The sequence below is a fragment of the Poecilia latipinna genome, unplaced genomic scaffold (assembly GCF_001443285.1).
Source record: "Poecilia latipinna isolate Pla-1442-1.1 unplaced genomic scaffold, P_latipinna-1.0 Scaffold457, whole genome shotgun sequence".
Classification (NCBI taxonomy): Eukaryota; Metazoa; Chordata; class Actinopteri; order Cyprinodontiformes; family Poeciliidae; genus Poecilia; species Poecilia latipinna.
In genome coordinates, this window is record NW_015113073.1 from 424,837 (window position 1) to 438,114 (window position 13,278).

Below are 13,278 nucleotides of genomic sequence, written 5' to 3' on the forward strand. Positions count from 1 at the left end.
GCTAACACCTTTTTTTTCACTGGACATACAAAGTAATGTGGCACTAACATTTATCATTCTAAAATAATGTTTTCCTACAAACTTGGAAGCCAATTTGTTTTTCACCTCATACCATTTGAAATCCTTTGTGAAGTGTATGGAAGCAGCAGTTCTGTTGCTTCCATAAAAGGACGTTACATGTCAGAGGAAATCCTGACATTTTTATCTTTAGAGAACGGCAGATTGCTCACATTAGACCTTCTAACTTGTGGAACCTGCTGTTATTAGTTTTGTGTGAGCAAGCAGCAGTGATGAACAGAGGCATCCATGATTGAAGCAGCTTCAATCATGCATCATGTGTTTTATGGAATAAAATCACTTTAAAGTGAATTTCTCTCCCTCTTTGCAGGGGTCACTGGGTTCCTCCACCTCTGTGTCTTCCGCCCAGGTTTCCAGCCCAGCGGAAGACAGCAATGACATCAATCCTGAAGGTGAGGATCATTTATGTTGGAAAATTGTTTCATTTATTAGTAATTAAGGAAAAGCTTGACTCGTTCAAATGTCAAACTTGAATGAGTCAGTTTTTGTGACCTTTGATGCCTCTTTTTGTACCTTCTTTATGCTTCTCTGATTTGTACATTCTGTTCTCAACATGGTTTCTCACCACTTCTTCCCTCCTTTGGTGCTTTACTGTAAAATATTGATGCCGTTTTATATTGTGTAAAAAGGTTATTCAGTTATAAGCTTCAATATCTGGAGAGAAAAAAAAAATACTGATCTGGAGAAAAGGGTGAACATGTTCTAAATTAACATGACATCTTAATATTTTTTTTTTATTTTTTTTTTTACTCAGAGCTCTGCAGACCATTTTCATAAAGTGGTACATATTTTTTAGTCTGTAAGCAGATTTGAACCTTTTGTGTCCCGCGCCTGCAGCTGAGATTCTCCAGGACGAAGTTCCTGCTGTGCCGTCCTACATATCGGACCGCTACAGGGTGGGCCGGATGCTGGGTGACGGGAACTTTGCAGTTGTGCGCGAATGCGTGGAGCTCTCTACAGGAAGGGAGTACGCTCTGAAGATCATCAACAAGGGCAAATGCAGAGGCAAGGTAAACAAATGTCTGAAAGCAACTTTTGAATTTAAACTGTGTCCAGTCAAGGAGAGAAACTGTAATGTCTGTGTAATGGAAAAGAAGTTTTCATAAAGAGCATCATGCATGGACTGTGATTTAAACTAATATTGTTCAGCTTCAAACATGCTTTTGCTTAGCCTGTTTGGTTAAATAAATCTACTTTTATTAATTCAAACATCTCACTTAGTTGTTCTTCTGTTTGCTCTAAGGAACACATGATTCAGAATGAGGTGGCCATCCTCCGCAGGGTCAAGCACCCAAATATTGTTTTACTCATTGAGGAAGTGGACACTTATAATGAGCTTTACCTGGTCATGGAACTGGTCAAGGTATGTTTATTTCATATTGACTAAAGTCTATACAGTGTCTTTAAATTTTTTCATATTTTGACACATAAGCCTCAAACCTAAGTGGAAATAATTAGGATATCTGTGTGATAGGTCAATACAGAGTAGGGCAAAATTGTGAAGCGCAAAGGTTTAGTTTTAACTAATTATTATTTGTCCACCTCTCTCCTTTAGTTTTGTGCTTTCAGGCTAATGTTGCAAAGAAATCGTCCTTAATGTTTTGCCTGGTGAAATAATGGTTTACCTAACTAACCAATTAAAAATCTGAAAAGTGTGGCATGCATTTTGTGTACATCTCTACCAACTTTGCACGTCCAGAAAAAATGTTTTCTTTTCTGACTCATCTTTTCAAAATAGCCAAATCTCAGTTTGTCTGGATGAAGAGCATTAGTAATTTTCTCACCTTGCCACATCTCTTAAATTAGATTTTGGTTTGGCCTTTGACTGGGACATTGTAGTACTGAAACATGCTGTAAACAATTCCATTGTATCTCTAGCTGTAGGTTAGATTTAGATGTAGATGTAGGTTTTCCTCCTTGAAGGCGAACCTCCATATTCCAGCCTTTAAAACATTTTCTTCCGGGGTTGTTCTGTATTTAACTCCATCCATAAAGGACTTGTGACAAACTGCAAACAGCACCTCTTTTGGTCTTTTCCTTTTCCAAAAAGGGCTTTCTTTCTACCAGTCTTCAACAAATCCTGAAGTTCAGCTGTCTTGTCAACAGATTCATGGCCATTTGCTCTGCTTAGGGATACGTTACCAAACCGAGTTTTCAGTGCATATTCTATTGCACATGATGCTGATCCACATCTTGAGCGGAGCAGCTGAGATGACGACAGAGACAGAGGCGTAGCAATCAAGCAGCGCAACGAATGACGAAGTCACGCAGCATGAGATGGAGAGAATCTCTCCTTGGCTCCAGGCGCTCTTGTGCTCGCATCCTTCATTCTCTCTCCTGCTTCATGAGTCGAGAAATGTTTGTGCATAATTCAGGAGCCAGGAATGCGATCCATCTGTTCGTTCTGTTGTATGGAGTACTACAGGATATAGACGTGAGCCAGTCTGTGGGAGAAATGTGCGCACTTGTTACCATGTCCAAAAGAGGGAGGAGGATGAAGAGGAGGCTGGGGATGAATGAGGTGGAACATAGTCACTGCCAGAGCGAGAGAGACAAATAATGCAGAATAAGATGATAGTAATCACATATTTTCTTCTGGGTTCTTTTGTTGGCTTCTGATTTGGGTTTGTTACTTTAATTTGAACTAAGGGAGCAGTCAGAAAACAATTTGAGATGATATCGGGAGGGATGTTACCAAATTAAACCCTTGGAGAATTTATGCTTTTTTTTTGTAAAAGCATGATGTCATTTTGACTGAGGAGTGATGCAAAATAATCTATTTGGGGAAAAAAATATGCTATGAATGCATTGTTGTTAGTCAGAGTTTTATTGATTATAAAAATTAACATCAGCCAGTGTAAGACAGGAGGTTATCTAGACCCTGGGTTCCTTTTAGACTGACTAATAATGAAACAAAGTAATCAGAAGTTATGTTTGAAATTCTCCACAGCTCATATAAGGCATAGAGTAAACATGTGAAAGAATGTACAAATTCACTAAAACTATGTATGGAGGACAGGCCCTGAACACCCATTGTTAGACATGGTGGTGGCAGCACCATCCTGTGGGAATCCTTTGCAATAAATTATGCTAGAAAATCCTGGGAAGTTGCAAAAAACTTGACACTGAAATGGAGGTACTCCTTCCAACAGGACAACACCATAAACTAGCAGAGGCACATAGAAATACATGCCAGACTTTTCAGATTTTATATTTGTCAAAAACAAGAAAATAATTAAAACCAATTATCCATTTTCTCCCACTTCATATCTATCCACTACTTCCTATTTGTAATGTCCTGTGCCCACTGCAGTTGAGCAGGGTTTCTTTTCTAGCTCTCATTTAAACAATTGTCAGTCCGGAGGTCAAACCCAGACAGCGAGTCTGGCATTTTCTTGTGCTACTTTGTCCAAAGCTTCAGAGAGTCTGAGAAAGTGCTAGATGACAGAAAACCGGAGTCCTATTTTAGTCCTCTGCTCCATTTAGCTCAGTTGGAGAGACAGTCTCAGAGAGCATGGGAGAAGAGAAGAGGCTGAGCTCTAGAAAGGCGAAAAATATGACGATCTGAAACCTGAGAGAAACGGTTAAAGGAATCAACAGACGTAATTGCAGGAAATGCAAATTACAGACGTGAATGAAAAGTTTCAAACAAGCTCAGAAATGGGGTCATACATCACCCCTTTCAACCGCTGATCAGACAAAACATGCACTGTTCAATGAATAAAACTATTTCCTGCAGAAAGGACTAAGCGACTCAGTCAGAAAGATTGAATCTGAAAATGCCAGTGCAGTTTCCCCAAAACAGTACGGTTCCAGTCCTAATAACTCACATGACTTGTCTGCAGGGGGGAGATCTGTTCGACGCCATCACCTCTGCCAACAGATACACGGAGAGGGATGCCAGTGGGATGCTCTACAATCTGGCCAACGCCATCAAATACCTCCACAGCCTCAACATCGTGCACAGAGACATCAAACCAGAAAACCTGCTGGTGAGTTAACACATGTACAGTAACTTGGTGATTTGTGGTGTCCTGCGTCTTCGCTTGGTCCCTGAAGGATGTAGCATGTCCAGTATTGCTCTGCCTGTTCTATTCGCAATACAAAGTCATTATTTTGGCAAAAGTTTCTTAAACTAGCTTTCATATTAAATTTTGAGACTGGATGTATTCAGGTGATAGAAGTCTACTTTGGTCTTTAATCCTTAAAGGACAGCATCTTAGTATTTACAGCAGATAATATATATTAACTGCTTATTACCCTTTCATAGAACTTCATTTTTCCTACTGCACCGTGTTACACTCTGTGGAGCTGTCTAAAACCAAACCTCTAGTCAGACCGACTGTTCTTTATGTGAATTTGTAGGTGTATGAACACGCAGATGGCAGCAAAAGTCTGAAACTGGGAGACTTTGGTTTGGCGACGGTGGTGGACGGACCCCTCTACACGGTCTGCGGGACGCCAACATATGTAGCACCTGAAATTATTGCAGAGACAGGGTAAGAGTCCTAGTTCAGATCAGATGTGAGGATGGCTGCAGAGCCAAATGAAATCCTGTCTTCTCAGCAGATCAGCAGTATTTCTCATTCTAATTATTTCTTTATCTTTGAATAGGTACGGCCTTAAGGTGGACATCTGGGCAGCTGGAGTCATCACCTACATCCTACTGTGTGGTTTCCCACCTTTTCGAGGGTAAGCTTATAGTTACCTACAAACAGAAGTTTTTTTATTGCATCAGGGTTCCAATAAGTAGCTTTGATTGACAGAAACTTGAAATAATCTCTTGTGCTGAAGTTTAATTGGAGTTGTTTGAATTTTTTGTTCTTTGAACAGGGACTTTATACAAAACCTTAAATGAGCTTTTAAATGTTTCTTTTCAAGGGTTATTGTTTTGCAAGCACTTATTTCCACCACTCGATGTCTCTATGCTACACCTGAAAATCGTACTTTAGCTGTGACATAGCTCTTTCAGAGAACTACTTCATTCATATCTGATTTCTATTATGAACATTTTTGCAGGAGCAGTGAGGATCAAGAAGCCCTTTTTGATCAGATACTGATGGGGCAGCTTGAATTTCCTCTTCCGTACTGGGACAACGTGTCAGAGACAGCGAAGGTGAGCAATCCCCTGAATGCATCGTAATTGTGAAGAAGATGATGTGCTACCACAGGAACAAGCTCACCCTCCGCTGCTTGTTTCTGCAGGATCTGATCCGGTCCATGCTGGAGGTGGAGGTGGACCAGAGATACACTGCCCTGCAGGTGCTGGAGCATCCTTGGGTTACTGTAAGTAGAGCATCTGTGAGTTGGTGGGACTGTCTTTCCTTCAGAAACGCTGACTTGCTAATCTTCTGCTCAATGTAGAATGAGGGTCTGTGTGAAAACGAACACCAGCTGTCTGTAGCGGGAAAGATAAAGAAGCACTTCAACACCGGGCTCAAGGTCAACGACACCAACGCGGGGGTGTCAGTCATTTCTGTGAGTAATCAACTGCAGACCCCGATATTCCACTGCTTTGACAGCTATCGCACACAATTAAAATGTTTTACACCAAAGTAAAATTTTTTGTTCTTTTGTTCACGTAGCTCCAACACTTTAGACAGTTCCAGCTTTCTGAGTGAAGTTTTCTCACGTGTGCTGGTGTTTGGTTTCTCTTTGTGTTCAGCTGGATGACAGCTTTTCTATGCAGCGATCTGGGTCGTTGGATTTCTACCAGCACCCGGCTATGTACTGGATAAGGTACGCCAGGTTTCCATGGAGATGTGAAAAATGCCACAAAGTGGTCAGAATTCAAAACAAGCTAAAATAGTGTCTGTGAAATTGATGGCCCCAGTCCCATCCATCGCTGAGTGCTCCCCCGCTGGTTGGCTGCTACTGCTGTGCTGCTATTTCAGCATGATTTGTTGTTCGTACTCGGCTTTTTGCTTCTTCCCTTTCATCCTTCCCTCGGTCTGAACACACATTTCACACCTGCTTAACCTGCACTGTCCTGTGTTGTGTTCATTTATTTGTGTTGCCTGGAACAAAGCTGCATCTTTGATGGAAAACGTCAAAAATGAGTGGCACAGTGATTTCTTCAGAGAATGTTTTTTTGTGAATCCTGCCTCTTCAAACAAATGCTGTTGTTCTCTGTTTGCGTGGTTCCTGTGGTTTCACTCTTGCGTGCATGAATATATTGATCGTTTTTGATGTGTGTTGCTTTCCAACCCAGCTCACTCTTTTAAGAACTGGTTTCTGTTGCCCGGCCCACCCACTGACATATGAACAACCTTGAGAGTCGCAGCTTTTTGAGACACCAGTGGCAAGAGGAATTGACAACACACATGAACAAATTAACAACAAAATTAGCAGTTTGATGAACCATTGTGTCTGATTTCTAGTTACTTTGGTGTATATTTGAGTTCATAATGATGAATCTTATGAACGAGTTTTATGGAAATTAAAGGACTGATGCAGGATTCTTATGATATCTGGAAAAGCATATTTATTTAAGTATTTTCCAGATCTGAATATCGGTCTGTCCAGCAATACCTCTCTCCATGCCTCCTCCTTCAATTCTCTGGTTATATGCAAAGCCTTACAACTGTAGCAATCATTGTGAATTACTGAATTTACTTTTTTTTTTACCTACCTATAAAACGAATGAGAACTTAGAAAATTTGATCCTGTAAATGTATGGAATCATGACAGAACTGTGTAGGAACCCTGCTAAAGCTTTGGAGAAATCAAAAACCTTATGCAGACTATTTAACTTGGTAATTCCTCTTGTCACTGCCCACCTAACCACAAATCATTTCCTGACCAGCATGTGCAAAACTTGTCTGTCCCCCTTACAGTGGTACACATGATGGATCTGATCAGGATGTTCTACTGTGTTTGTCTCTGACAGGCCACCCCTCTTGATAAGGAGGGGCAGGTTCTCAGACGAGGACGCCACCCGAATGTGAAGCCGTTGCCTTTGCAGATGATCCAGACTGTGAACGCAGAAATGACAGCGAGGGCACTCCGGCCGGAGCCTCCCAGTTGCCTCCCCGGCTTGCCCGCAGACCCTCCCTGTCCGACCCCTGACTCTTGCTCCGACCCCTCCTCGGATCCAAGCCCCCTGTCGGACTCAGATGATGTCTCCATCAGCTCGGTCAGCACCGTCTGCTCCCCCAGCTCACCCTTCTAGCGATTAGACGGAGGGGGAGGAGGAGGAGAAGCAAGGAGGAAATCCTCGTCCAGCTCCTCCTGTATAGAGGAGAAGGAAGAGGAGGAAAAGGAGGTGATCCCCCCACACCTGACTGTGGGGTCATTGCAGATAACTGTGGAGAAAAGACAATTAAGAGAGAATTTTTAAAACCCCCTGAATCCATCTATCCAATTCAAGAGGAGAGATTGATGGAGGGGTGGAAGTGGAAAGATGGACTTCCTTTTGTTTCTTTTGAACATTTTCTCATCTGAGCACATGTCGAGCTCAAGGAGCAAGAAAGGGCGTGAATTGTTTGCCTTTCGGTGATGATCCGGGCCAAACATGGAAACTTCCTCACTTCTGGAACCGCTCAATATGGCAATATGAGAACACTGACCAATGTTCATGTTTTATTGAACCTTATTTAATCGTGATTTATTTACTAAATTTTTTTATACGCATTGCTCTTTTTCATAGAGGAAAAAAAAAAAGTTGTTGTCCTAAAGAGCATAGTGGAATAAAAATGAAGGAGACATATGTAGAAATAGAACTGGGACATGTTAAAGTAGGCTGGGGTAGACTTGGTCAACGCTGGAATCAAAGCTACGAGAAGCAGAAATTTGTGAAGATGTTCAGAGACTCGTGCTACAGCTCTGCTCCGCTCGAGCTTCGCCTAATACAGGGTTTACATGTTACAAAGATGATAATGGTGCATCTTCTCTCTTCTTTATACCTGCTATGGTCACAACATCTTAAACCAGAAGATACAGCAGCATCCAAATGCTTGTAGCAGACATCTGAACCACCTTTTCTGAACACACTCACGTTGCGCTGACACTTCATTGATCTTTATTTTCAACCAACGCCGCCGTTGTAATCCATTAACATTAAGCTGCATCTCGGCAAATTAGAAAACAATTGAAAAGTTCATTTATTTCGTCAACTTGATTCAAACTGTGAAACTTATGTTTACATGACTTATAACACAAATGAAAACTTCAGTTGTGTATTTTAATATTACATGAAACCCATAAACAATTTTTGTTTAACAGCTTACTCAGAATATCCATGTAGCTATTTTACAAAGTATTAATTCAGTGCTTGGTCAGAGGCTCCTTTTGCATGAACTACTAGATCAGTGGAGCGTGTAATGGAGGAGGTCAGCCTGTGGCTCTGCTGAGATATTCAGGAAACACAGGTTGATGTAGTAGTGGCCTTCAGCTCACCTGCATTGTTGGAAATAGTGTTTCTCATCTTCCTTTTGATAATATCTCATCAATTCTCTTTCACGTTTAAGTCAGGCGAGTTTTCTGACCAAGTTTGGTGTCGTCATGCTCAGTAAACATGGTACTGGAAATCTAGGCAGCATGGATAAGTACCAGCTCCTGCTTATAACAGACATCAGCATCTTCAGCAGAAGGAAGGGAAAATTCTTGAATGGACTTTGTTTCAAAATCATCTTAAGATTCCCCATACACTTTTTTCCTCCACTCAATTTTCCATCTGTATTCTTGTATACAGCACTGTGTCTAAAGCCAGCTTTCACTCAGTGCTGGTTTTTGTGTCAATGTTGGTCGGCTGGACAATTATCAAGTCAGTACTGCCATATAATTGTGTGGACTCTCATAAAATAACATTTCCTTTTTAACATTTTTTTTTATTTGTCTTATGTGATAATCTGGTTTTCCAAACAACAGGATTTGAGTTTTTCATTAGGTGTAATGATCAACAATCAATTATTAATATTAACAGAAATAAACTATTTAAACATATTCCTCAATTTATTGTATATTTTCAGTTCTTGAATTTATTTAACGACATAAATTAACTTTTTTTCTGATTTACTGAGATGCACCTTTATGCCAACATTTAAGAACGGTATGATTGTTGTGGTCCAAATGCTTCTTAAATGTGTACTGATGGGTATGAAGGGGTGCCTATTTACACAAACGTTTTGCAGTCTTTTTACAGTTAAAGATGACAGAAACACTGGCAGGACGGATGAAAACCAGCAGCACTCGTGCAAAGCAGTTACAAGATGGAGGAGGACTTGTTTAAGCTCTGTAAACCTCATTCATGACTTCATTTATTTAGATGAAAGCATGACAGACATACAGTAGCCTATTCTTATAATAAAAAATGTTTAGTGTTCAAGTATTGTTTATATGTTATGTAAATAACAGTTTTATTTATTTTGATAGTTCACAATACAGTATATTTCTTTACTAGTAGTAAATATATGACAATTGTAAAAAACTAAAAAAGAAACTAAAAAAAAAATGAAACAAAAAGAATCATGCCTGACAGTCAATAGGCAAAAAAAAAGAAAAAAAAAAAGAAATATGAATTCAATCATCTGATCAAAATGGAGAAAAAAAAACTACAGTTGAAATGAATAGTATCATTTTTACCTGATGTTGTTTCACCTAGATAAATCCACACAGTCAAATATACATTTGTGGGGGAAAAATAGAAACCATCAATTTTGCTTCGTTATCAGTTCTGACAAAGATGCCACTCTATGTGCAAAATCAGACAGTAATTTTGATTTTCAGTTACTAATGTGAAGGGAGAAATGCAGAACTGCACTTGTTTTTTTTAGAGAGAGATTTTAAAGCAGTTGTATCATTTGCCTTTCTTTCTGCATTTCTTCCTATCATGACATTTACACAGTAATGTGCTGCAGTGTGAATATGTTGTGCTGATGAAACCCACACTCTCTGGTACACGGTTAACCAAAGTGCTCTCACTGCTGCTCTACTGCATTCAGCCTTTCCTGAATACTGATACCTGTACCTCTCTTCATCAATGGTCTGTCAATAATCAAAAGTAATAATTAAAACACCTTTAAAAACTATATTGTTTGTGTTTATTTTTCGGGATTTTATTTAGGGGATTCAAGGGTTACTGTTGCTTAGTTGAATAATTACCATCACACAGATTTGCTCTGACTGAATCTTTTCAATAAACATGATGTAAGTCACCTTAATATTTGTCCAAGTCTGTTTTCCAAGCATTTTTGCCAAGCCGTAGAAGACTAAGAAGTACATTCATTTGAGGAGATGACGTGAAAGTGGAAATTAAAGAGAGGTAGAACAAGTATTAAATACTTTTTCGTATTGTTTAGAGAATTAGAATAGCCAACACTCTTATATGTAGCTCTCGTTTGAGCCAAAAGGCGTCGCTGTTGTCAGACACAAACACAATGCCAGAGAAGAAGAATATCATTGAGGAAGTGTAGCTTTCGGCTATGTGCAATTATGTACACTTGTTTTACGAATTTAATGCATGTTTTATGACAAAAATATGTACTATTAACTTGTAGCTGCGCGTTTCGTATGTGAATACGTATCAAAGTGAGGCTGTTGTAGAGAACCGGCGATTAGCATTGCGTTCACTGCCATAACTATGAGCAACAAGGACAGTTCTTCATCCGCTGCAAATAAAGACAAGGACTCCACTCTTCTGCTCACTAAAGACGGCCAGCGGTATTTCGTAAGTAAAAGCGGAGCTGTGGACAGCAGAAACGTGACAACGCCGCATGAATCGGAGAACAACGTGTCCTCTTTCAGCGTGGACGATCCGGACGAAGAGAGCGACGTGCTGGATGCGTCTGATCCCAGAGAAGGCGCAGCCAGCCCGGAGGAGCTCAATGAAGAGGGGACCTCGGAGGGCGACAACGCCCCCAAACAGTGCACCTACGAGGGCTGCACGGAGACCACCACACAGGTGGCCAAGCAGAGGAAGCCGTGGATGTGCAAAAAACATCGCAACAAGATGTATAAGGATAAATATAAGAAGAAGAAGAGCGACCAGGCTATGTCCAGCGGGAAGCTTGATGTAAGGAAAACAGTTTTTAAACCTACAGGGTCGTTGTAAAAATTGCAAATCATTTAATGGGATTGCGGGTGTTTTTCTCTGCTTTCTACACTCCAATGTAACATAACTGCTCTTTTTGTGGGGATGACCAGGAAAACTCTGAGGAGCGACCAGTGTCTGTGAACAAACAGCGCCTGGGAGCCATGGGGGACCGTCCAGCCAGACCCTCCCTTATAGAGCAAGTCCTCAACCAGAAAAGACTGGTGAGTCGTTGACCTGTTTCTGCTCCCATGTGCTGAAGCATACTGTATTCTTCTCTAAACTTGCAGAATACTTTCTGCAATGTACAGGTTACTCTTCCAGAACAAATACCTACTTAAAGCTTGCTCATCTTTATTTTTTACCATAAACTCTGAGAAAGTAAATTGCAGAGATCACTTTTCAGGATTTGAAAGATGAGTCTTTTTATTTTTCTTTTGGAACTTTCAGGTTTTTCTTAATGCTACAGGCTTCTTTAGTTTACTTTTCTGAAACTTTCCTGGAACGTTCCAGAATTTAGATGTTTCTTTCAAGAACTTAAACTAAAAACATCTGCTATTAATTACTACTGTGCGCTTTGCTGTGACATTGTTATTGTCATACATGTTGTCACTGAGGTTTCTCAGTTCTGTTTCATTTTCTCTCTTTCTGCAGGTGTAGAAGCACACTATTAGTGTTTCTCACTATCACTCTTTTTTTTCTTTTATTCTCTTCTCTCTGTTTTTAACTTTTTATGCCATCTCTCTCCCTTTATTTTTATCTCTTTCTTGTTTATCTTTGTGTACATTACATTTGAAAGGCACTCAAAGAAATTTCTAATAAAGGTTTTTTTATAATTATAATCTCGCGTTATAGCAAAAGCCTTGTGCCGCACTTGTGAAAGTAAATTTAGTTTTCTCCTTGGGCCCCAGACAACAGTTCTAATTGCCACTTTGCCACACTGGACACACAAGAAAAAACAAACAAACAAAAAAAAACTTTGGGGTTATTTCCCAGAACTTGAAGTTTAAATTTTTAAAACTTTGAGGTTGCATTGCATCTTGGGACTTAAATGTTATTTCCAGGAAGTCAGAGGTTACTTTCTTTAAATCTAGATGTTGCTTTCCTGAAATGTCAGGTAAATTGTCTGGAATTTGATAAATGGACTGAATTTATATATCTTCTAGTTGTATTGAATAAATAAAGCACTTTGCACTTAACCCACAGTCACATATTAATATTCACAAACACACACATTCATACACTAGTATGCAGAATGGTAGGCCATATGTGGCAGACCCCTTATCTACTGTATTGATGCACAGTTTTTTTTTCCTCTTTTTTTTTTTCCATATTTGCATCACCAGGCTAACACAAATGTCTCTGTGTTCCAGTCTCTGCTCAGGAGTCCAGAGGTGATCCGGTTCCTGCAGCAGCAGCAGCAGCAGCTCCTGGCTGCACAAAGCCGCAGCCAATCACAGCAGCACTTCCAGGGTTGTTGACAGTGACTAGTGTGTATTTGATAGTATTTATGATACATCACAAGGGTTGTGAAAAAAAAAAATACAAATAAGTAATTTATGCATAATTAGGTGAAGCTGCTCAAAGTCTGACTTTGAACTGGACAGAAAATCATTTTTAATGTGTAAGCAAAACGTTTTCTCCATTTGCTTTATGTTTTAGTTTAAAGTTAGTTGGTTTTACTGTCCTTCGTAATGCAGTTTTAATCAGGACATTTAATTGTAACTGTCTAATGTTTTTAAGACATTGCATCCCTGTGCTGTTATATTTATATTGTCTTCCAATTGCTTATTTATCTTGTGTGTTCTTGTTCGTTCTTACTGTTTTTGTGGTATTTATGTGTTGTGTTATTGTGAACATCAACCTGATGTAATTCACCTGAAATGTTCAAAAACAATTGTAGCATTGCTTTAAAAAAAGTGCTGCACTTATGCAGTTCAGTGTTTTTCCTTGTGACAATCAGTGGTCATAATTTTCACCCAACAGAGTGTCACAGTTTATTTTTAAAATAACATTTTGTATGTTCTTTTCATCTTAAAGCTTAGCGTAAGTAAAATTTTTATCTAGATCTAAATAAGTTAACACAAGCCAAATGTGTGATGTGAAAATTATGACGTCTATGTCTGCTGAGCCTATAAAAATAAAAACATTAATACTCCGACACTGACTAC

The 13,278-nt window shown here is 39.6% G+C and overlaps 2 protein-coding genes across 7 annotated transcripts in view; both read left to right on the forward strand.

The window, feature by feature from the left end:
• Positions 1–7,788, forward strand: part of dclk1a (doublecortin-like kinase 1a) — a 60,428-nt gene extending 52,640 nt beyond the window's left edge. For 4 of the 6 annotated variants that reach the window (XM_015038926.1, XM_015038930.1, XM_015038928.1 and 1 more), the window contains 10 exons: positions 389–470; positions 916–1,088; positions 1,322–1,441; positions 3,924–4,070; positions 4,444–4,577; positions 4,693–4,770; positions 5,098–5,194; positions 5,284–5,364; positions 5,443–5,556; positions 5,744–6,406. In XM_015038926.1, the coding sequence (XP_014894412.1) occupies positions 389–470; positions 916–1,088; positions 1,322–1,441; positions 3,924–4,070; positions 4,444–4,577; positions 4,693–4,770; positions 5,098–5,194; positions 5,284–5,364; positions 5,443–5,556; positions 5,744–5,887 (1,170 nt within the window). In that variant the 3' untranslated portion in view covers positions 5,888–6,406. Of the gene's footprint in view, positions 1–388; positions 471–915; positions 1,089–1,321; positions 1,442–3,923; positions 4,071–4,443; positions 4,578–4,692; positions 4,771–5,097; positions 5,195–5,283; positions 5,365–5,442; positions 5,557–5,743; positions 6,407–6,967 lie in introns of those variants that run through there. The other 2 variants (XM_015038929.1, XM_015038932.1) reach the window with 2 other exon arrangements.
• Positions 7,789–10,422: 2,634 nt separating this feature from the next.
• rfxap (regulatory factor X-associated protein) lies at positions 10,423–13,266 on the forward strand. The gene is made up of 3 exons (XM_015038936.1): positions 10,423–11,089; positions 11,221–11,331; positions 12,481–13,266. Exons 1-3 carry the CDS (start codon positions 10,658–10,660, stop codon positions 12,586–12,588), a joined length of 651 nt encoding a protein of 216 aa, XP_014894422.1. The 5' UTR covers positions 10,423–10,657; the 3' UTR covers positions 12,589–13,266.
• Positions 13,267–13,278: the final 12 nt, after the last annotated feature.

Coding starts and splice junctions, on each gene's coding strand:
- rfxap (XM_015038936.1), top strand. CDS start 10,658: ATGAGCAACAAGGACAGTTCTTCATCCGCTGCAAATAAAGACAAGGAC. Junction 11,090..11,220: donor TGTCCAGCGGGAAGCTTGAT/GTAAGGAAAACA, acceptor GGGGATGACCAG/GAAAACTCTGAGGAGCGACC. Junction 11,332..12,480: donor TCCTCAACCAGAAAAGACTG/GTGAGTCGTTGA, acceptor TCTGTGTTCCAG/TCTCTGCTCAGGAGTCCAGA.